Source organism: Coccomyxa subellipsoidea (assembly GCF_000258705.1).
Source record: "Coccomyxa subellipsoidea C-169, whole genome shotgun sequence".
In the NCBI taxonomy this organism is placed as follows: Eukaryota; Viridiplantae; Chlorophyta; class Trebouxiophyceae; family Coccomyxaceae; genus Coccomyxa; species Coccomyxa subellipsoidea.
This window is the reverse complement of record NW_005178034.1, coordinates 109,715-131,973: the sequence shown is the minus strand read 5'-3', so window position 1 is coordinate 131,973 and position 22,259 is coordinate 109,715. Positions and strand designations below refer to the sequence as shown.

General features: G+C 52.0%; 5 protein-coding genes across 5 annotated transcripts; 2 read left to right on the top strand and 3 right to left on the bottom strand.

The window, feature by feature from the left end:
- Positions 1 to 1,267: 1,267 nt before the first annotated feature.
- On the top strand, positions 1,268 to 4,475 carry COCSUDRAFT_42230 (hypothetical protein; the record flags this gene model as incomplete). The annotated part of the gene is made up of 7 exons (XM_005647036.1): positions 1,268 to 1,403; positions 1,837 to 1,945; positions 2,256 to 2,420; positions 2,747 to 2,912; positions 3,212 to 3,407; positions 3,864 to 3,994; positions 4,269 to 4,475. The coding sequence occupies 7 exons, from the start codon at positions 1,268 to 1,270 to the stop codon at positions 4,473 to 4,475; spliced, it is 1,110 nt and encodes a 369-aa protein (XP_005647093.1).
- Positions 4,476 to 4,514: 39 nt separating this feature from the next.
- Positions 4,515 to 5,256, bottom strand: COCSUDRAFT_33313 (hypothetical protein). The gene has a single exon (XM_005647035.1). It carries the CDS (start codon positions 5,122 to 5,124, stop codon positions 4,960 to 4,962), a length of 165 nt encoding a protein of 54 aa, XP_005647092.1. The 5' UTR covers positions 5,125 to 5,256; the 3' UTR covers positions 4,515 to 4,959.
- A 536-nt stretch (positions 5,257 to 5,792) lies between these two features.
- On the bottom strand, positions 5,793 to 9,741 carry COCSUDRAFT_3730 (cobW-domain-containing protein; the record flags this gene model as incomplete). Its single annotated transcript, XM_005647034.1, has 8 exons — positions 5,793 to 5,882; positions 7,013 to 7,202; positions 7,607 to 7,716; positions 8,056 to 8,229; positions 8,512 to 8,603; positions 8,828 to 8,897; positions 9,293 to 9,442; positions 9,667 to 9,741. Coding segments are annotated over 8 exons (951 nt in total), but the record flags the coding sequence as incomplete, so codon positions are not given.
- A 2,006-nt stretch (positions 9,742 to 11,747) lies between these two features.
- Positions 11,748 to 15,784, bottom strand: COCSUDRAFT_63697 (hypothetical protein; the record flags this gene model as incomplete). Its single annotated transcript, XM_005647033.1, has 9 exons — positions 11,748 to 11,906; positions 12,131 to 12,365; positions 12,626 to 13,194; positions 13,588 to 13,902; positions 14,133 to 14,299; positions 14,578 to 14,800; positions 15,142 to 15,243; positions 15,496 to 15,648; positions 15,770 to 15,784. 9 exons carry the CDS (start codon positions 15,782 to 15,784, stop codon positions 11,748 to 11,750), a joined length of 1,938 nt encoding a protein of 645 aa, XP_005647090.1.
- Positions 15,785 to 16,351: 567 nt separating this feature from the next.
- Positions 16,352 to 20,915, top strand: COCSUDRAFT_63696 (hypothetical protein; the record flags this gene model as incomplete). The annotated part of the gene is made up of 10 exons (XM_005647032.1): positions 16,352 to 16,426; positions 16,628 to 16,773; positions 17,205 to 17,385; positions 17,690 to 17,737; positions 18,065 to 18,242; positions 18,608 to 18,791; positions 19,118 to 19,310; positions 19,624 to 19,875; positions 20,257 to 20,503; positions 20,842 to 20,915. 10 exons carry the CDS (start codon positions 16,352 to 16,354, stop codon positions 20,913 to 20,915), a joined length of 1,578 nt encoding a protein of 525 aa, XP_005647089.1.
- Between the last annotated feature and the right edge of the window lie 1,344 nt (positions 20,916 to 22,259).

Genomic DNA, 22,259 nt, shown 5'->3' with positions numbered 1-22,259 from the left:
AAGCCCCGAGACTGTGACCTGTGCTGCTAAGGTGAAGTAGTAAGAACATCGTCGCTTCCCTTGTAGTGTAGTCATTTGGTAATCAGGGCCTGCTCTAGCCCTGCATGAACATCGTGCGGGGAATCTGGGGCATTCCCTCGTACGTACTCGGTGCCGTCTTGCCAAGTTCGGCAAGTGAGCCGCTCCTGCGCGAGAAGGTGCGCCTTTTCCTCAGGCCCAAAGGTATTCGCAATCCTTCGCTGTCTTGTGGAGAGACCAGCCGATGTAGCATAAAAACTGAAGTGTTTCACGATTAGCTTGTGGACGTTTGTTTCCATGGCCCATGCAAGTTCTCCCTCCTCGCTGTAGTAATAGCAGGGGTTACAGCACGCAAGCTTCCCATCAAGCCAACTTAACATGACTGAGACAGTGCCGCTACTCTGATCTCATTTTTAGATTGACATCCAAATTTAGGGAGCGAGTTCCAATGTTATCAAATCCTGTCTGCACGGAAGGTCACTGACCTAGGACTTGGCAGGTTGAGGATGTGAAACCATTTTTGTGGCTCCAGCACCTTGCAAGGCACTGGAAATCTTGTGTTACTGGAAAGTGGCCGTAGTTGATAATATGGAACGTGCTCTGGCATCTTTCATGTGGCGATCTAATCTTGTGGCTGCCCTGTGACCCTTACTGTTGTTGTTCGGTCTGTAGAATGATGAAGAGCTAGCAGAGGCAGAGGCGCAGCACTTGAGGGAAGAGAATGGCGCAGGAGCAGATTCCTTGCCAGCTATCAATGGAAGGTGAGCAGCTCATAAATTGCATGGACAATCAGGGCCCAGAATGGACCACAAGGACATGACTGTATGACCTTCTACGCTTCCATCCAGCATGGACGACTGCATATTTTGCTTTGCTGTGAAGACATGCATGCACACAACTGCTGTTGGCTAGCCAAACCCGCACCTTCACTGATGAGATGTCAAAGATGTGCTTTGACTCACACACTCTAGTTATCCTTTCTGTATCCTCTGTGTATGTTGTCTCTATGATGTCAGTTCAGTATTACATTCGTTCCTATGGAGTGATTCATTTGGCATGTGAGAAATTGAAGACACGCTATTCAGCTTGGTCTAGAAGTAAGCGTGGTCTGGTTCTGATGGGAAGGGGCACAAAGGGCTTTTGGTGACCAGAATACACCAGATTTTATTTTTTTTACTGCAGCGGATTGACAAATGGCCACAGCGGTGCGGGGGCGGTGCCCAATGGCCACACGAATGGCTTCCATGCAATGGAAGAGGAGGAGCATGTGAAGCTGGAGCCGGCGCCGAAGCCCAAGAAGATCGAGCGCACCGCGTTTGGGCTGGCGCTGTACGCCCTCAGCAGCTGTTTTCTGGCCACCATGCTCATGTTCGCCAAGAAGCTCGGTGCGCGCATATAATCCCCCTTACAATAGACTGATACAGGATAGATAGATTGAGACGATATATTGCCTCTCTTGTACCTCGGTATCCCACTGTCAGTGTAGCTGCAGGATCCCATTGGAATGTGAGTGCCTGAGAACATGTGACCATGGATTCTAGCTATATTTGAAGCTACAAATTTTGCCCCGCCATTTTGAAGCATTCATTTCGCCGTGAGACGGCTTTGCTGCATGCAAGACTCTGTCTCTGTGCGGCTTACCGGCCTTGCTCACATTTTACTAGCATTCCCACAGGCGGTTTTGAACCTGCGTGCAGAGGAGCTGGTACAAGGCACAAGATCAGATGACATTCCATGCACACATGATGTTCAAAAGCAGTCAGGTTCAGGGACAGCTGTCATGCATGGGGCTGAGGGCGTTCCCTGTGTCTGGAGCAGGTCAGTGGGGGATACCCACGTTTGAGATCCTGTTGGCGCGCAGCGGCTTCCTAGTGGTCTTTGCTCTGGTGGGCTGCGCAGTGCAGCGCCAGAATCCTCTGGGAAAGAGGTGCGCGCCCCCCTCTGCCCAACCTGCCTTGCACCCTTGGCACCATACCTCACCCGTGCAGGATGCCTTGTCAGCCTCTACTGTTGCATCCTGCTTTTCAGTCACTCACAGCCGGCGTAAGAGTATACAGCGGGCATACAGCCATATGCGGCTAATGGAAATTCAGGCTCGTCCAAGTTAGTATTTTGAAGAGTGTGTGACTCCTTGTCCAGAGCTTCTTAGTAAGGGATGCAGTCACAAATCAAGCCTCTGAAGCAGAGCATGCAGCTCTCAAAATCATCATGTGATTGGCCATATGTGTGGTCTGCAGGCGCGGCTTGTTGCTGATTAGAGGCATATTCGGTTTCGGTGCGATCGGCAACTACCTTTTCGCGGTGTCACTGCTGCCGCTGAATGACACTCTCGTGCTCACATTCACTGCGCCCATCTGGGCTGCAGTCCTGGGGCCGTTCCTCATCAAGGAACAGCCAACCAAGTGAGTTCCCTCTCCGATCTGAGACGGATTCTGTCCTTTGTCTTTGACACAGAATGTTCCATATCAGCGTGAGCTGCTTTGCGCCGAGTCATGCATGCCGCAAGGTGCCGTGATCGAAGGCAGTCATTGCATGCCGAGGGTGCTTTACAACGGCATGCTTACTTGTTGCATGTGGATGCATGCTGTGAGGAGGAAAAGAAAATTCCGGCTTGCTGCTCATGTGCAGCTCGAGCAAGAAGCCCATGTGCCAAATGTGTCTTTTTGCAGAATGCTTGGAAAAATAAAGGCTTGTCATTTGTGGGGTCATTGAAGTATTTGCATGGCAGGGCGGTGGGGATTGCGATTCTGCTGTGCTTTGGCGGAGTGGCGCTCATAACGCAGCCCAGCTTTCTGGGATTCCCCAACACCGGCCGCATCACTGCGCTGGGAGCATTCTTCGCCCTGTTCCAGGCACACCCTCTGTTTTGCCACTTGACATCATTTTACACTTTGGTTTGAGGAGTCAGAATCGTGGGATTTTTGCGTGAATCAGCTGGTGATGCCTCAATGAAGGCGTTGGGCAGTATGCATGGATGGTTCCCAGGGATATGTCTTTCCAACAGCTTTGAAAAGTCTCTAGAACTCGCACAGGCCTCACGTTTCCTTGCAGCACACGCGACATTGGTGACACTCGGAAGGAGTACGTATTTCAAAGGTCTCGTATTTCAAAGGTTAAGCATTGAGGTTAGTTGGCCTCATGCCTTATTTCTTCAGGCCGGAAAAGTTGACCCTTCTTGGTTTGTGTGCTGCAGGCGCTGTGCAGCGCGTGCGCGAAGATGTGCGTGCGGGAGCTGCGAGCGGAGCACCCCAACGTGTCGGTCTTTTACATGGCATGGGTGTCTCTGGTGGCAGCGCTCATCGGCTGCTTCCTGCCAAAAGCTTGGGGCGCCACAGACTCATTCCGCATCCCTGGCCACTGGGCTCAGTGGGTGCTGCTTGTGGGCATTGGTGCGCTCCATCCCCTAGTATGACTAGCTTTAATGGGTACATAAGTTAGGATTTAAGGGGTCCCGTGCCAGAATGTCCTTCCGAATCTTTAGCCACTGGACTCAGTGGGTGCTGCTCGTGGGCGTTGGTGCGTTCACAATCCGTATCTTGCAAAATTACTACCAAAAAAACAAACGAGTCATGGTGCACCGCTTCGCTACTTTTCTTGTGGACATCAACCTATCCTTGACAGGGCGGCTCGGGATTAACGTAAGTGATTCCCAGGTCTCATCATTAATAATGGACTGCCATCAGCAAAGCTTGTCATATGATAATCCCCCACACCAGAATGGGTCACTGCTGCAGGGCTTGCTGTGGCGCACTTTACCGGCTTATTTTTCACCTAGAGAGCTTTCTGGTTGTCTGATCTTTGCGGGGATTAGGGCTGGTGGATAAGCAGCATTTGGTGATGTGCAGGCATCACGAGCTACGGGAGCCAGTTCTGCATGACTAACGCGCTGCGCCACGCGCGCGCTGCTCCCGCCCTCGCAATGTCATACATCTCAATCGTGCTCACAATCACCTACGGCTACTTCCTTTTTGAAGAGGTCCGCTTTCTCTTCTGCTTACAAAACCCATGCACATAGCTCCCTTGTCAGAGCAGGGTTTTATATCGGTATGCAGTGACATGGTAGTAGATTGGCATGTAAGCGCGTTGAAGAGAGCCAGATCTGGGTGTGAAAATATCCATTGTGAATTGCGGTGCTGAATCGGTTTGTTTACGTGTGCTGCAATCTCATAGTTTCTTCCCAGCGTCCACGAGTTGCTCCAGGCAAATTGGCGCCCAACTGAGTGGTGTTCCTTGTGGCTGCAAATGCGCAGATCCCGACAGTGCTCTCCATCACGGGGGCGGTGCTCATCTGCATATCCACATTTTCGCTGGGGGCATTTGAGAAGACCCACCCGACGCAATCAAACTCCCCAGACCCCTCGGTCCGCAGTGGGCAGGCCATGAGCAGTGACGGCCTCGGAAGCTACACGCAGCTGCCGAGCGCTGATCAGGCGGCGCCTGTTGAGACGCGGTCCTGATTGCGCGCGTTCCCTCCAAGGCTCCGTCATAATTCGGCGCGACCCTGCCCTAGAACAGATTCAAAAGGAGAAACAGCCTTGTAGAGACCAGATGGGTGATTCTGGAGTAAGTGTTGGTAGGAGCTTTAGAAAAGGGATGAACAGAGGGCAACCTTGCTTGCAAGGATGCTGCAAGGGAACTTTGTAGGCTTAGGTGGATCTGGCAGGAAGTGATGTCCTGCCAGCCAGAGAGCGGTGCCACATTCTTTGAAGCTGCGCCTGACGCAGCAAGGTTGCAGCAACTTCAGTACAGGCAAATAGCCGGCGATTGGCTTTTGTACAACACCAGAGAGGTGTAATAGCATGAAGAGATCAACTAACGGTTCTTGTGTCATGGCTTGCTCCCATGATTTGCTGGCAACGGCAGCTGGGGCGTTTTGCACAGCAATGAGGAGCCACTTGTGTGTGTCAAAGCGGATTGTTAGGAGACAAGACAGGAGAGTCTTTAGCTGGTGTCTTTACCAGTGTACGTATGTGTGACAAGGCGTGAACTGCCATTTGATAGCAGCACATCAAGAAATGCAGGATCCTGGCTGGAACGCAGTGTGTACATGTTTACTGAGCGGTGCTCCGGCCAATCAATGCGTGCAGTTGCTATCAACGAGTGCATGCCATCAGTGAATTTGCAGGTCACTCTAGGCTCTGCAAGAAAAGAGTCCTCCTGTGTGGTATGTGAGCTTAGATTTGACGGCGATTCCTATCATATCTGACAATGTAGTCCCTCTGTAAATGTTCCAAATACAAAAAAAGCAATCTTGTCATAGTGTGTCCCAGGGACATGAGCAAGTGTCCCAGACTGCAGACCCCCCGGCCAGCTCAGCATCAGTCAGCAGGCAGTCATCCAGGATTGCAGAGATCTCCTCCTGTGCATTTGATACATCTCGCTGACATATCTGACCTCCACATGATAAAGTTTCACAAAGATTCATCCATGTCTGAGAAGTTTCTTAGTGCACTGTGGCAGATATTATCCTTAACAGCGGCGTCACATTGGTGAGGTCCAATCACAAAGAGAAAAAAATTGGATGGACGTTGTGGCTGGCAAGCAGACCCAGGATCATTCGCACTACACTGTCAACCAGGGGTGCCTGTTGGAGCCCTCACCTTTGGCAGGTCAATGCCGATAAACACCAACCGCTGTATCCTCTCTGCACTGCCCGCCATTGCCTCCCCCGAATGCTCCACATTCTCCGAGCCCGACTTTCTCTCAGTGCCAGGCTTCAAATTTGAATTTGGTGAGGCGTCGAGGCCTGATTTGGCATCGGCTGAGGGGTCCATCCAGCGCCCGTATGGGGCGAACCTTCGCGAGGCTCCTGCGGTTGACCACTCCCACACCACCTCTGGCCGATTCGCCACCCAGAAGAAGCCCTGCATGCAGAATAAACGCAAGCAACCAATCTTAACTGTCTCAAATTTGACTACAATGTTATTATGCCCGCTCTGCTTTGATGTCTGCATCTCTCTTCTCATGTTGCAGTCAAGCAGCAACTTGCGTGTGCCTTGAAGGTGTGTGACAAATTGACGCGAGCGCAATTAAGACAGTGCTGATGTCGTCTTGTTCATGGCAGCATTTGTACCAGACAATCACATGGCTTCCTGCAAAGGTCTTCACCTGCGGCAGGAAAGCTCTTTGACCTGCTCCCATGGCGCAAGACAAAATTGTCACAGGACACCACAAGACTGTCTAAAATGGATGCTCACATGCATCCCCGGCCTCTGTGCAGAGGAACTATCATACTCAATCTATTCGAAAAAACACTTCACCAGCAGATGCTTCGTATCCCATTCAGGTACGAGCTTGTCTGCCTTGCAGGCATCCTAAACCATAAATTCACACTTCGTCATAAACAGGCCTTGCCCTGGAGTGTGTATCAATCTGTACATTTGTGCACAGCATTCATGCCAGACACTTGCATGGCGTCACAAAAAAATATCCTGACCTATGGCATGGAAGCGCCTTGGCCTGCTCCAGTGGCGTGCAGCAGGATCATAACAGGACACCATGCGTAATATGATTAATATTCTTAAACGCTTTTCCTGCCAGAAGCAAGGTGCGTCTGCAGACAAGCTGCGGTAAAGGCTGCCAAAATCCTACCCTTGATGGACTCGCCAGATCCAAGCAAGACCCAATCAATCGTGGGCACGGTGCTCAGTATATATACCGCCCCCCGCCAGCCGGGGCCCATGCGTATGTCAACCATAAATGCTCCCATGCATCCTATGGTATGCGTCTCTTCTCAACCGCCCCATGCAACACATACATGCAGCACCCTACCCAGATTCTGAAAAACCAAGCTTGCAGTGCAGACTTCCCATCAACAAAACCTCCACATGAAGGTGCATATCCGGCCATGTAAGGGTCTGGCCTTGCCTTGGATCGCAGCGATGGTGACTGTTGAACATGAGCTAGTCTGCAGAGCCAGAATTTTTCCACCTTTAACCACCTCATCACATCTTTCTTCCAGGCAACGGCCCTGCTTTATGATGGCATTACTTACCTTGGATCGCAGAGTAGGGGGAAGAGCGTTATCTTCAAGCACGCGGCGCCACAGCCTCAGGGGGTGAAACGCTGTTGTAGACCGGTACACAAAGCTGGAAACTTCGTACTGCTCCGTCTCGGGGGCGTGCCCTGCCCCCGCCAGCTCAGCCTGCCAGCCCGCCGCCTGCGCCGCTGTTTCCAGCGCAAACCTGGGCAGGCCATATTTTCAAAGTTTGGCCCCTCAAAGATGATGATGTGAGTCCCTCAAGGGCAGGATATCGGCAGCCTTTACCTGCAGCTTGTCTGCAGACGCACCTTGCCTCTGGCAGTTGAAACGTGTGATGACAACAAGAATAAAAGACGCGGGGGTGTCCTGAAATTAAGAAGGACCTAAATATCGCAGATTTTCTGAGCATCTGAGGGTCTTGCAAGGCTTGGAAAACAGCCAGTTGATCGCGGCTTGTGTGCGATCTTTTGAGATGCCAGTTTTAGCTGCATGAACGATAGCAAGCAGTGCCAGGGACCACAACTGATTGCAGCCATGCGCGAGGGAAAGAACGGCTAGCATGTGAGAGCTCCTGAGAAAGCAGCGAATGGAAGGTTGGACATTCACCTGCGCGTGTGGAGGACCTCAAAGAGCGCCACCTGGCAGAACGATGTAGGGATGATGCGAGCCTTGGGATTCAGCTTTGCTAACACTGCCTGCAGACGACCTACCTCCTCCTAGGCACACAGTGCTGTCAGAGACTAAAAGCACTGTGGTATATCACCAGTAGTAGCAAAAGTCTTGTTGATAATTCGTGGCATGTTGCAGAATTGGTTTCAAATATAATCATGCCATCAGTCCCGTGTAGGGAAACCCTGGCATGACATTGTGCAATATGCATCCCTTTACACAGCCAATGCAGGGCCCTCATGAGCAGACACTGAGATTTGGGGGAACTTGCTTCAGCAAATCCTCTCCCTTGCAAGAATGTGCAGAGGATTCTCAATCCCGCAAAATCCCCCCAGCTCAAAACGTTCACAAAAGAGCAAATCCTGCACAAGTGCCTGCGACCACACCTGGGACACCAGGTCGCACTTGTTCAGTATCAGCGTGTCAGCAAACTCGATCTGGTCCATGATGAGGTCAGCGATCGTGCGCGTGTCCCCCGACCCGGCCGCCATCGCGCGCTCGGCCAGCCGCTCGGCAGCCGCCAGCTCTGCTGACACCGCATCTGCGTCTATCACCGTTACCTGCATGCAGCAGAGCGCAAGACACGTCAATAGCGGCCTTCCTGCTGGAAAATCCAAAGTACCAGGATGCTGTGATAAAGGGGCAAATCTACAAGTGCAATATGACCGAGTCTCCAGTTGTAACTTGCGCGAAAAGAGGGAGTTTTGGTCCTTCAAACGGTAGCCACGTCGCTGTCAAACCGCATTGGGGTGAATGCTTGAGGTCCCCCTATGAGTAAATGGCATTGCAGGCACATTCTAGAGTTGTGTGTCGAAATACAGATGAAGGTGCGTGGCGCTGACCATTGTGTCAATATTGGCGAAGGCGCTGAGGGAACGCCCCATGTTGTCAGGCGTGAAGAAAGTGGCCGCCACCGGCATGGGCTCGCTGATGCCTGAATGCGCATGCCAGATTTCTATGGACATCTTAACACCACCACATCATTATCATTGTCACTGCAATGCCTATTTTGGCCTGCACCATCATCTCAAGACCTGAGGCCTACATTTTGGACCTAAAGCTGCTTACTGCTTGCCGTCACAGGATTGGCTACTTTAGACGCTCGTCCTTTCTGCAGTCCAAAGGGACAAAAGAAATCAATTTGATGCACATCAATACAGGGTTGCTTGCCTGTTGATTCAATCAGCAAGTAGTCAAAGCGCCCCTCAGCTGCCAGTGCTGCCACTTCCTGCGCAGGCAGCAGAATGCAAACGACACAAGGATCTTAAATACGGCCGCGTCAGTCTTGTATCTGTGCTTATTGCATGATGTGCTGTACTGACGAGCCAGTGCAAGGCTCAGAATCAAATTGGGGAGTGTTTGGCGTTTGGAGGAATCAGGAGCCAGTGCTGAGCTTCGGAGTATCACAGCCCTGACGTTATTCTTCACCCACTTTAGCTTAGGGTTTAGGGAATATGTTATGCTTTAGGATTTAGGGCTTAGGGAAGGGGCCTTGATAGTAGTAATTTTCACGGGGAACGCAATGGTGGATTTAGGGTTTAGGGGTCAATGAAGGGTCGATACTTCTATAAGACACAAAGTGGGTGAACTTCAATGTGATACGAATCACAGTGCATGACTAACCTGCAGCAGATCGTCGCGCAGCGTGCAACAGATGCAGCCATTGCTTAGCTCCACAACGTGATCCTGTGATTGCTGGATTGTGGACTGCCCGCCTCTCACCGCCTCCGCATCGATTCCCACCTCCGCCATGTCATTCACTATCACCGCCACCTGTGCCGCCACATGGCATTTACTGATTGCATGTGCATGACTGGACCTTTTGGAACAGGGATGAATGGTACTGCTGTCTCAGAAAGCTCAAGCAGGCACATGCAAATGATGCATGCATGCTCCAAGCCCGCAGACATTGCACATCTGTTTTGCAGATGGTCGTGAGTGTGGAATGAACTATAGGATCTCTCCAAGGGGCACTCTTTGAAGATGTTGATTTGTACCTTCAGGCCTTGCTGGTTGGCCAGGATGCGCTGCAGCAGCGTGGTCTTTCCCGCCCCCAGAAACCCCGATAGAACTGTGACCGGCAGTTGTTTGCTGACGCCTGGACAAGCATTGCAACACCGTCAACACCAGCGATCATCTCGAATGCGATTGCTAGTCATGCTGAGCCCACTTGTGGCCTCACCTGTATGTTGCAGTAACATCCAAGTATACCAAGAATTAGAGTGCATACAATGCAAGGGCGAGTGCCAAAGGTAAGGAGAGAGGACTGCCTCGCCAATTTGTATCAATGGTGCTGGAAATATCTTCTTTATATTCCTAAAGAAGAGCAAACATGCAGGACGGCAATACAACAGGGGCAGACCTGCCTGTGCCAGGGTGGCGAGGGCGGTCTCCAGCGCGTTCCCGGCAGGCGCTGATGTCATCGATACTCCCTGCGCTGACGTCGGTGCTGATGTGGACGCCGTGCGAGACTGCACACGCCGCTGCTGGGCTTGTTCCAGGCTCCCGAGGGTTGACTGGACCTCCAGTAGGTCGCTGCTGCTCGGCGCATGCTGCAAGCCTTTCTCTACAGCCTTCCTCCCTGCTGCAAAGTTTCTCACGCCTATCTGGGCCAACGCCTGACGCAAGTACCCCTGCATGCACAATTACACGTCTCTTTAGATACCCCAAAAACCAAGCTTGTGACTTTCGACTCAGAAGTAGGAGGACAAAGTGCGATCTTCTATGCAGACAGAGTGACAGGAACTTGGGCAATAATCAGACCTTGTGCCAGTCAGGACGCAGTGCGACAGCACGATCTGCATCAGACAGGGCTTCGGCGTATCGTGAGAGGCGCTCATGAGCAGCTGATCGATTGCTGTGCAGCGCAGCGCTGTCTGTGGCTGCCTCTGGCAAGACGTTCAGAGCTGCTGTGTATGCATCTATTGCAGCTTCATAGTCGCCTGCAGGAAAATTCATGGAACGTGATTGGTGGTGTAAGAAGTTCACACATACGTACTCCTGACATTGACGCCCTCTCATGGTTGTGTCATCACATTGTTTCAGGATGACACAGAACTGTTTCCACAACTCTTTAGTTGAAAGATGTGCGAACGCATTATTCAAAGTGATTGAGGTGATCCAAGCTTTTATACCTGTCGCGAATGCTGCATTACCACTTTCTTTGAGGACAGATGCCGACATCTGTTACTCCCTTTTATAAATGTCTGCAGTCGTTTGCACTTGCGTTCGTTTGTAACTCGATGATGCGAATCTTATTGAGATTGGATGACATCCTCTATCCTGATCCGAAATCGGAGACCTCCTCAGTAGCATGCATTGGAGAAATGACCCAATCCTTACTAACGTAACGCCTTGTAACGTTCACCCAAGCCTAATCCTCGACGGTACAAGGCAGTGCGAGCGCCAGGTGAGGGCCGCCTCGCTGTGTATGAGAAGTGCTAGTGCCAAGGTAATTGTAAATTGTTGCAATGCACATCTGGGCATTTGCTGTTGTGTGAGCTAGCTTGACTCTGTACGAAATATGGTAGCTGCACTTTTCGTCATTGTAGTGCAGCCGTTTTTGTAGGGATTGTACTAGATTCTTCAGACAATTCGGAATGCTTTGCATGCATGAGGGCATGGCAAGTACCGTATGCATTAGGCAGGTCGCCAATTGAAATATCGCGAATAAGAAAAGTGCAACATTATTCAGTCATTGTGCAACGATTGCTCTGCAGCAACTTTATATTGATAATATATGTTGTATATACCGTTGCAGAAGTGGTTGGTGTGACCAAATGTAACAACGTTAACAATGTGAACACGTCAGGCCTTATGAGGCTTTGATGAAACAAAGCCAGCCAGCCTGCTATAAAAGCTCTGTAAAATGGTCCTACATATGGTCATTTTGCTCCACTGGATGGTGCTAGATTAGCAGTTGCTGTACACATGTGGCAGAGCTTTCTAGAAATCACCACGCTGCAAAATTGCCCCCACACACCCTCATCAAGTCTGAAGGCCCAAAGTAGAGTCTGGTGACCTGACAGCTTCAACATCAGCAATGCATTGTGCCTCGAATCATGTGCACGGACATGGTCTATGCCGGCAGTTCCAGGCCTTGCAACAGCGCGGCAACACCCCTGGATGACTCATCGGGGGCGCCAAGAATCAGGTCCAGGTCAGCGCCTGAGATGTGCCTCAGACCGGTGGATGCAACCTGCCTTCTGCCAGCTTCAGACGCTGCTTCTGCATGGGCCTGTGCAGTGGCAAGCTCAAATCTCAGTGACGCAGAACAGGATATCTGTGCTGATTCCAAGAAAAGACTGATATGATTCCTTGCATTGGACTGGTAAAATGCACTCGCATGAGAGAGAAGCAGGCACTATAAGCAGCTGGGAGACCCATGCAAGACCCATGCAACACACGCACTCCTTCTTGCTGATGTGAGCAGATGAAGGTTGTTGAGAATCAGTCTCTCACCTGCTGACTCTGCAATGCAGCCACATGGCTGCTGCTGACATCACTCTGGCCAACACTCGCTTCAGGAGAAGATTGCGGAGGTGTGGGCCACAGTTTGTCGGCAGGTGATCTGCTGCGCGCGCTGTGCTGTGCTGACATGGCACGCTGTGCTGATGTGGACTGCTGAGGCGGCGTCGCGTCCTGAACAGGCCTGGCAGCCGAGGGGCAGCCGGGGCTGTCAAGCATCTCCTGAGGGCTGCACATCACATAGTATTACGGATCATTACTAAAAGAGTCTCACACGACACCTACAGTGAGAAGCTCTTTTCTCCGTGTTTACGTTCCTGTTTAGTTCAGCCATCATACCGGTGTGTGTAAATTTGCGTTCAATCGAGGATGAAAAGGTTATTGAACTGAATAATTCGAAGCCCATGCAAGTAAAGCAATCGCTGCTCAAAAAGTTTGCAAAGCTCAGTTGATTGCAGCAATGCCAAGAGAGTTCACTTGAAAGCCCACCTGCTAAGCTGAATCAGCCGCTGTCTCACTGTAGGAATGCGCGACGGCTTGGGGTGTGCAGTCTGCCGCCCGGTGAATCCACCCTGCTGCTGTGCACTCCCCGGCTGCCTCTGAGCGGGTGTGCAGGCATCTGCTACCTGCTGCGACACTTTCTGACCCGCTGGGACCGGCATGTGCCCATTCGCATAATGCGGGCGGCTGCCCGGGGGAAGCTGTCCCTGGAGTTGCTTGTCGGGGTTCCTGTCAGAGGCCGGGCAGTCCATAATTGAGTGCAAGCGGCTGCCGGAGGGAAGCTGGCCCAGGAGCTGCTTGTCCGGGTTCCCGTAAGGGGCCGAGCAGTCCAAGATTGAGTGCAAGCGGCTGCCGGAGGGAAGCTGGCCCGGAAGCTGCTTGTCGGGGTTCATGTCAGGGGCGGTGTGTGCAGGGGCTGGGCAGTCCATGATGGCGCGCGGATCAGTAACTCGGCGTTCCAATTTTGGGGAGGGGCAACGTCGTCGGAGACTGCGCAGCTCATCCAGAAGCTCGCAGTAGCCCCTCTCCCGCTCCGCCAGCGCAGCGCCATACTCATCCTGCAGAATGAGTAAGCAGGCAATCTTGAGCTTGGTAGAAGTGTCAAGCGAAAATCCTTCTGAATTGGCGCAGCTGGCATGTGCAGTCACATGAATTGCAGTCAGTACTCATAGCCATGCTAAGATCAACGATACTCATGCATCAAGCATGTTGCAGAAGACCTGCCACGGCAAAACTCACAAGATGCAAGGCCTAGTGTGGCATTTAGATAAGGATTGCAGCAGGCAGAAGAAGCATGAATTTTCCATCATCGTGCTCTGACAGGCATGACAAATGAGAATATCATGCTCTGACAGGCATGAGAAATGAGACAAGTTCACAAGGGCATGGAGATACGTTTTCTGCACTCTTCTTGGGGCAAGGGTGATTTCTTTATTGCGCATGTAACTTACATGCAGTGCTGACAGCTGCTGGCGGCAGGCCTGCACCACTTCAGCCATGCCCTGCTTGTGCCGCTGCTCCAAGTCCCCAAGCATGCTCTGCAGCGCCTGCTGCGCATTGTCCTCTGACTCCCCTCCCTCCAGCGCTGACTCAGCTCCCTCATGTGCCAGATCTGGCTCCCAACTGCCCGCACCCGGGCTGCCCACACCGCCCGTGCCGGGCAGGTTTAGCGCCTGCCGCAGATCCGTGAAAGCTCGCGGCTTCTGAGCTGACCCTGCTCCTGGATTGTTGCCTGCCGCAAAGTGACGGCTGCTCGTGGTTCGTCTCTGCGCGAACAGAAGCTTGATTGTAAATTCACTGGCGGCCGTCGACTTCTAGCTAAAATTAATGATGAGAGGGCTTCCAAACTCACAGACAATGGGCTCTCAGGCACTCACAGACACAAAGTTCAAGAACACATGCCATTGCAGCGTACATCTACAGAGAGACCAGACAGAGCGCAGGAGGCTGAATGCACTGCTGGAACAAGTAATGAATCAAGCAGTAAAAAACTCACCGATGCATGTGCGGGTCTCCAAGCCAGTATCAGGTCTGACGCGGGAGCAAGATTGCCGCCATTGGACAGAACAAGAGCGGCTTTCTTTCTGCGCAGCGCTTCGATCCTTGCCGCCATCTGCGCAAGGTCTGGCTGGTTTGGCAATGCTCCGGAGGCTTGCAGCATTCCTGCAGCGCCAAACTTGATCCGTCACCCCAAAGCCTTGCTATGTGTGAGATTGCCAATCACCAATTTGATCTACCCCTGCCTCAGAGGGCCACTTGATTATGCAAATGCCCATGGCTGTGCTTGGTGGCAAGCATTTGCATGCTGTCTCTCGCCTTCGCACTGTGGGAAGATTGAGTGAAAATATCTGTATGACCTTTGCACAGGCTAGAGGTGTGCATCAGTGCACGTTATAATCAATCCAGCAAGACTGCTAAACCACACTTGCAGGTTAGCTGACCTTGCCAGGCGCGAAGCTCGCAGTCCACTTCCTGCACGAGAGCCTGCACACGGGCCTCCTGGTCCTCGATGCCTGAACAGGCGCGGCGCATGTCCGCCTCCAGCCGCCGCTGCACGCGAAGCTGCTCCGCCAGCTTCCGCTCGGCCGCCGCCAGCTTCCCGGCCTCCGCCGCGCGCACGCCCTCCGCCAGATCCTCCCTCAGCTCCGCCAGCGCCAGCACGTGCTGTGCGCACATGCGCTCACATGTTAGCCCCCCACGCGCACATGCCGCCAAATGTTATTAGATTTGTTAATATTGTTTCACGCACTTCTTGCCAGGCGGCAAGCTATCTTTGCAGACATTTTGCAGGCAATGGCTACCAACATCGTACCCCTTGATAGACAGGCCAGATCCATGCAAGACCTGACGAACCATGGGCACGGTGGTCAGAAAATCGACAGCTCGGGGGACAACAACAAGCAGAGAGCAGTTCTGAGAAGCCTTGAATAAGAGGTATCATATGCGCTCTATAGATTGCAAAAGCAGAGATAAGTCCAAGATGTGCGTTTCTAGGGAGTGCTGACCTTGTGCAGCTGCAGGTGTTGGCGGCTGCTGCTCCCTGAGCAGAGATGCTCTGGTGGCGCCGCTAAAGAGAAAAGAGCTTGATTCATTAGTCCCTGTTGCTCCTGTCAACACATATCAATGCAGATCACACTTTGGTAGGGATCTATGTGAAGGCAAATCTGGAACGCTAGGAAGACACACACAGGGAAATGTGCGGAAAGCCGCGCCAGACATCTTGAAATATACATACAGTACAGGACTTGATATCCTCAAGCGCCTTAAAACCCCTTTCCTTGCGACTTGACCTTTTTGCATCCTTCCACCTCCAGTGCCACTAAATTGAGCTCATGATGTTCAGCAGGACAGGACATCACCTGCTGGGCCCTTGTCACATCCTGAACATGGAGCAGTGCTTGTTTCGGAGGGTACACCGCGGCCAATTTCGGCATTGAAGGCGCCAGTTTCGGGAAGTCCAAGCCTGACAGCATTTGGAGCTTGGCCTGCCGCTCACGCCAGAACAACTCCTCCTGTTCAGAACAGAGCGAAGTTTGAAGGTGCAGTCAATGTGCTTTCAATTCTTAGAAGGAATCATTTGCCACCTATCTCTTCTTCAAGAAATTCATTAAATTCGATTATCTGGAAGATTACCTTCTCATAGTACATAGTCGACCCGTCCTCGAATGGATTGTGGTGAAAATACAAATGTCACGCTTTCATACAACGGCTCTAATCAGCGATAGAATGCAAATTTTGCCTCGAATATTGTGAATATCGCATTGATTCAGGGTGTCAAACTCTGGCTATAGACTCTGACGTTGACTTTGGCAAAAATAAAGGTTGACAAAGACTGGGCTTTGTTTGGCGAACTGCCCTCACGCCCGACATTAAGTGACAGGTCACGGTTGCCTTTCCTTCTGCCAGGTCTCCTAATTACTTCGTTCCGGAACCTGTGTTCTCGGCAACAACAGATTTGGCATTGGGTGACCTCACCGGTGACGGAACGATCCTGCTGATCTGGCGGGAAAGCCCAACGGCTAGAACTGCACAGAGCGATGAAGATCGAGAGCAGTCTGTTAGCCCTGCCAAATTTTTGTGCAAAGAGTAGCTTGAGCAAGGAAAGTGTCTACGGCAATACGTCCAAGCTTGGTTGAGAAATGAATACTGCTAAGGTAGCATCATCTTCCTTTTATTGAAGCTGCCCAGCATCCATCTTTCTTTATTTCCATCGCTATGGGTAAGGAAAATGATTGCGACGACAATGCAGCGAAGGTCAAGGCGTTGTATTACACGATGCGATCGTTGGAGGTGCGAAGATCACTCAGGAATGGGCACATTGTGGTTCCATATTGGGTGGCTCTGAACTTTCATTGATTGCGATTATGTGCTCCATTCTAACAAATGTACTGTCGCCAAACATTTCCTCGTGCCAAGTGGCCTCATGACTCAGCAAAGGCCGGGGGAGCATTGACGATGCTTGGGTTGAGGGATGCTGCCTGCTCTTCTCAGAACAAGTTGGGAGGAGGCGAGGGGATAGAGGGCCTGTACGGCACGCTGGCATGCGGTGGCATGCAAAAGGTCCTCGACTGCATGGCAGCGAACTGTGGGCTAAAAAGCACCAGTCGCCTGGTGGATGTTGGAGCCGGGATAGGCAGGTGGGTCATGTCCAGGACTCACAATCTGTGATGCCTGTCATCCTGCAACGCTGTATATGTCGTGGCAAGTGAGCCTCGACACTTTCCTGCAGTAGCTTCCAAAAATTGCCTCCTTTTTACCTCTCCTCAAAGGTCACTCTCGAACTTCATCGGACTGTCATTCTCGCCCATTTCCATCCATGGGCCTGAGCAAAAGAGCCCTATGCAAGCACTAATCCAAAACACACAGGCTAAGACGCTGCCAGACAGCAAGCATGCGGGAAGGTTTGTAGTGACCTGACCCGGCTGCTCATATTCCAGCTGAAAGTGCCTGCTCAGGCCGCTGCTGCCAGCCAATGTGGGGCAATACTGCAAACGCACCTTGCCTCTGGCGGAAGGAGTTTGTAACACTATGACTAATATCACCGAGAAGAATGATAATGCCTGATCAGGCCGTTGCTGCATGCCGTCGTGGGGCGATATGCGGCGAGCGCGTGGGGTGTGGAAATCGATCGAGTGAAGGCCGACAAAGGGAACGCCTTCATGCGCTACGCGGCCGCTGACATGGCGCGCCGCAATGCTGACTGGACCGATTTTGAGGTGCCCAGCATCCAATGTGCGCCCATCGAAGAGGTAATCGATCTTCACTCTGCTTTGCGAAGGCCGACACAGACTGCTTCGCAATCACAAAGGCCAGAGTCTTTTCAGTAGGGGATTTGGGCAAAAACTGGGTTTGCCCTGTGTGCCTTGTGAGAGAGACAGAAGCTCATCGTTCTGCCATCCTCGAAGCTTGACTGGAAACTAAGGGACATGCAACTTCAATAATCTACGCGCAATCTTATTCTGAAAAGCAGCTGTAAGGCATGTTTGGTACCACAAAGGTGGCGGCTACCAACTCTTAACACGCCACGGCACTGACAGTGTAAAATGCGTGCAGATAAAGACGCTCGATCCGGCGACGCATGCGTACTCGTTCTGGGAGGGCGTTCCTGAAAACTCCCGACGCGCATTCGGCCGCCTCTTCTCTGCTTCAAAGACCCTACAGGCACGACCCTCAATTTTATTAACAACCTGGTCTTTGAACGGGTTGCTTTACCCCTGATGGTCTGGCTGTGCAACTTCCTTGCTGCTCTAAGAAGAGAACCACAGACCAATCACACAACAGCAGGACAGTCAGGCAGCACCATAAAACGATTGGCAGCAGGTCTCCTGACTGCCAGGTATCAGCTTCAATGCAGCCTGTTTATATGAGATTTCACAGCAGCTTTGTAGGGGTGCAAAGGACCTTCTTTCACTGCATGCCTCCATGCAGGGTTCATACAACCTGCAATCCTCATTCATCGACCCTCAGAACCTGCAAGAATTCCCATGCGAGCAGGCGGTGGCGATCGGGCAGCGGGCCATGCGCGGGCGAGACCCGGTGGTAGTCATGGAGGACCTGGGATTTGGCGAGCTCACCCTGGTCGACTCATTCTCCGTCAGCATGTCAGGTGAGGCACCATCTCCTGAAGCCCTGAACAGAGCTCAGAGCGCAGCAATCAGTCAGGGGCCGTCTTCTGATGGGCTGAAGCCGCTGAAAACGATGGAGTTCAAGAGGCAATCCCCAGAACTGCTGCTGTAGGACATCACAGGAACTTGACTCCAGCAGCCACAGGCAAAAATCATTCAATCAAACTCACTGGATTCGTGCAAAGAAAACTTGGATTAGGACAATTGCATTGGGTCCTTAAGAAGCTTGAACCAGCACATTGAATGTGATTTCTCATTCTTCAGGGCACGTGGATGCTGTGAAGCACAGAAATTTCTGGTATTCATGACTACGATTTGCGCAGAAAGTCATCAAATGCTTTTGCAGGGAGCGGGCGCAGTTTCACTGCGTACGTCTTCAGCCGCAAGGGCTTTGTGCCGCCGCCGCTCGAAAACTACTCGGCAGCTGCCGAGGAAGCTTCTGCGCTGCAACCGGCAACGCCGCATGACTCACGCGAGCTGCCGCTCATCCGCAGGAGCTCCTCTGAGTACACCGACTGCACAAGGCTCGGGTACAGTTCTGCTCTACCTGCAATCGTCTGTACTCACTTCTCAATTTTGGACCACACACCATCATGGAAGAAGCGTGACAAAGGATATGTGAAACACATTGGCCCTATGGCACAGCACAGATCTCCCCCATAGGTAGCCGCTACAGTTTGGCTCCTAAATGGCATTTCTTCTGACACTGCCTTCATCATGTTGCCAAAGCTGACCTTGGCGACACATTTGGTGGCTAAGGAAAACAGCACTGTGGTTTCCAAAGGGCACCCTGGCTCTGTAATTTTGCTGGGCGTTGTGGTCAGAGGTGTGATAGAGGATTGCATGGGGCTGACAGGTCAGAGGAGGAGTGCCAGCTGGTGGCCAAAACAGGCCACCGGACGCGCTCGCGTTCGGGAGCGTTGCCTCGCCGCCCGTACGGAGGCGAGCCCTCCGACGCTGCGCCAGTTCAGGCTCCAGCCCCTAGAAAGCCACGGAGCACTGCAGCTTCCAAACCCCCACGAGGCTCAAGCCGGCTGGTGCATCTTGAGGTGCGCCTCCAGCTGGATCCCATGTTGGTTTTGGCCATGTGACTTGGCTCTGTATAAATGCTGAGCATGGCGCCCAAAATTGAGTGGGTCTTGCTGTGGTGCTGGCGAGTCTAATAAGGGATGATATATATGGCAGCCTTCACCTGCAGCTTTTCTGCAGACACACCTTGCCTCCTGGCAGGAACAGCGTGTATTTATAATGACAAACAGCATGCCTTATTCTCTTTTCTTCATCCAGCACCTTGGCGCTTTGAATTGCGAAGGTCACTTACTTCATGTTTAGAGAGCTTAAGGTGATGGTTGTTTGCAGCAGGAGGCAACAGCAGAGGAGCCTGTGCTAGCTTCGGCAGCGCAATTCCTCTCAGACATGCCCGCCACCAAGGCGGCAGCAGCCAGCAAGGACACCGGCAGCGTTGTGTCTCTGAAGCTCAGCAGCGAGCAACCAGTCAAGTGTGGTGCCCAGCCAGTGCAGCCATCGGAGACAGGCGATGACGCAAGAGAAGCGACAGGCGGTGCAGAAATGCGCGAGCTCACTCCGCGTTCTGCAAAGACCTCCGCTTCGCAGGTAGATTTAGTTGTACGTGGGCTCTCAGCCCCCCATCTGCCAACTGCACAGCCATGGCGGTGTTTGCATGTGCTCCTGCTCCAGTTTTGTGTAGCTCAATGTGTTGCAGCATGCTCCATATAGTAGCCATGTGTGAGGAAGCAATAGCAACAGCACCCGGGTGTCAAAGCAGCTCTACACTGATGGCTCTTGCTGATTGTGCCGCAAGACATGATGCAGAACATCTCTGTCCTTCGTATATAGATTGGGGCTCCTGGCGGGGGGTCACTGGATTGTTGCTGCATCTTGTTTGCTTGAGAGGCCGCCCTTGTCTCTGGTGCTCGCTCTGCCTCGTATCTGCATTATGAACATCTCTGGATTTTCACAAAGCTGCTGCTTCAGGCGCTGAGGCGCAGTCCAACAGGCGGCGTGCAAAAGGCATGCGCGCTGTCTCCTAGAAAGGCGACGGCGGCCGCTGCCACAACAGGCAGCAGCAGGAGAAAAGGAGACCCTGCCGTTGCCAAGACAGGCAACGCTGCCGCTGCCAAAACGGGCAAGGGCTCCGCCGCTTTGTCATCGGTCGGGCAGGCCTTCCGCAGCCGTCGCGCGCCCGTCATGGCACTCAAAAACAAATTCGACAGCCAGCCTGGTGAGTCATCGTCAGCTTGCTCTTGACTACGCAGCAGTCTCCTATGGGATGCTCTCTACCCTGCGACACATTTATGCCACATCTGCAGAGAACACTTGCCTCCTGTGCTATTAACATCCCAGGTTGTTAGAGTGCTGTATTAATGCATGGTGGGGTCAGAACTGCTGTGTTGTTTATGCAGTGGCACCGTCAATTATATTCCACAAAGTGAAATGCATGCATGTTGTCTTTGGTTGAAGGCCCAGGGAGCTTGCGCAACAGGGAGACCGCTGATGAATTTCAACCTGTATCAGAGACGATACTGTGCTTACTGAGGTTGCCTGGCTTGATTGCTGCAGGTGAGCCGGCTGCTGATGCACCGAGAGGACTGGGTACAAGAATCCCTGTAGTTGCCCAGCCATCTGAGGCCTGACTGACTTTGGGAGCTGGACAGTATAGCCTAAAAATGGATTCATTTCAATCTCAATTGAAAAAAATACTAATACCACAATTTGCAGAAAACAACTTTTCACAGGAACCGCAGGAATGCAACGCTCAGTACTGACATGGCAGTTCACCTTCTGTATATACGGATAATAATATTGCATACCTAATCTGCCAGTGCTTGGGTTGCAAGTGCGGTGCTGATTGACAAGAGAGGTGCTCAAATCAGACCTTCATTACTGAACAAACTACTGCACTTCAGATTGCGCTTGTGCACCTCTCTGGGCTCAGGGCACAAGTCACGAAAGTTGTGACGGGTGTCCTTCTTGAAGTTTTTATTACAGCAACCAACAATGCATGTGAATTAAAAGCAGCAACGAAGAGCTAAATGATTGACTCTGTAACTAAGCAGGGAAGCGGTCTGCCTCGTTCATTGTTGGCAAAACGTTTGCTCCCCAGCAACGTATGAGTCCTTCAATTGCAGTTCAAAACAGTGCCATATGACTGCATGAGCATGACCATGGACTTGTGCCCACACAGACACAGCTCTGTAGCAAGTTTGTCATGTTGCAGATGACGGTATCTCTGCCCGTGTCCTCTCTTCCAGTACTCAAATGACTGTGGTGCCCCGTTGCTAGAGCCAGGTTATTCATCTGGAACAATACGATACCTACTAATTATGCTGTGATGGGTGACCTTACCTAGAGGTCATCTGGTCACAAAAAGGCCAGTGAATCATGAAATCACGGCAAAACAAGTGAGTCACATTATGCGCCGTAGAGTGCTCCGTCCGGCTCATCATCGCAGTAGAGGCCGATGGAGGCATCGCAGCTCCACGGACGCCACAAGTCCCCATTCACCAGATTCCTGCAGCACCAATTTTATTATCACTACACGCTTGAGCTTCCCTGCCAGAGGCAAGGTGCGTGTGTAGACAAGCTGCATGTAAAGGCTGCCACACGTCCCACCCCTGGATGGTCTCGCCAGATCCAAGAAAGACCCAATCAACCGTGGACACGGTGCTCAATTACTGTACCGCCCCCCGCTAGCCAGGGCCCTGCTTACACAGGACAATTGCAGCATTCAAAGCGCCAGCAAGTATTGTGCCGCAGCAGCAAGCTAAGAAGTTTGGATTGCACCAAAGAGGCAGTGGAAAGACTCTTTCCACAGAAGCTGCTGGCCAGTGCAGCGCTGTATAAGCTCAACTATTCTCAGATTCACAAGGGGCAAACAGCGCTGCGAAAATTGCACCCCGCAAAGGATGCAGCTGATGCGCAATACTTGTGTGCCCTGAAACCTTATTCTTATAAGGAAAAACCAAAGCACAGAAGAC

Excerpts from the sequence above, each read along its gene's own strand:
- COCSUDRAFT_33313 (XM_005647035.1), bottom strand. The coding sequence starts at position 5,124 with ATGCACTCGTTGATAGCAACTGCACGCATTGATTGGCCGGAGCACCGC.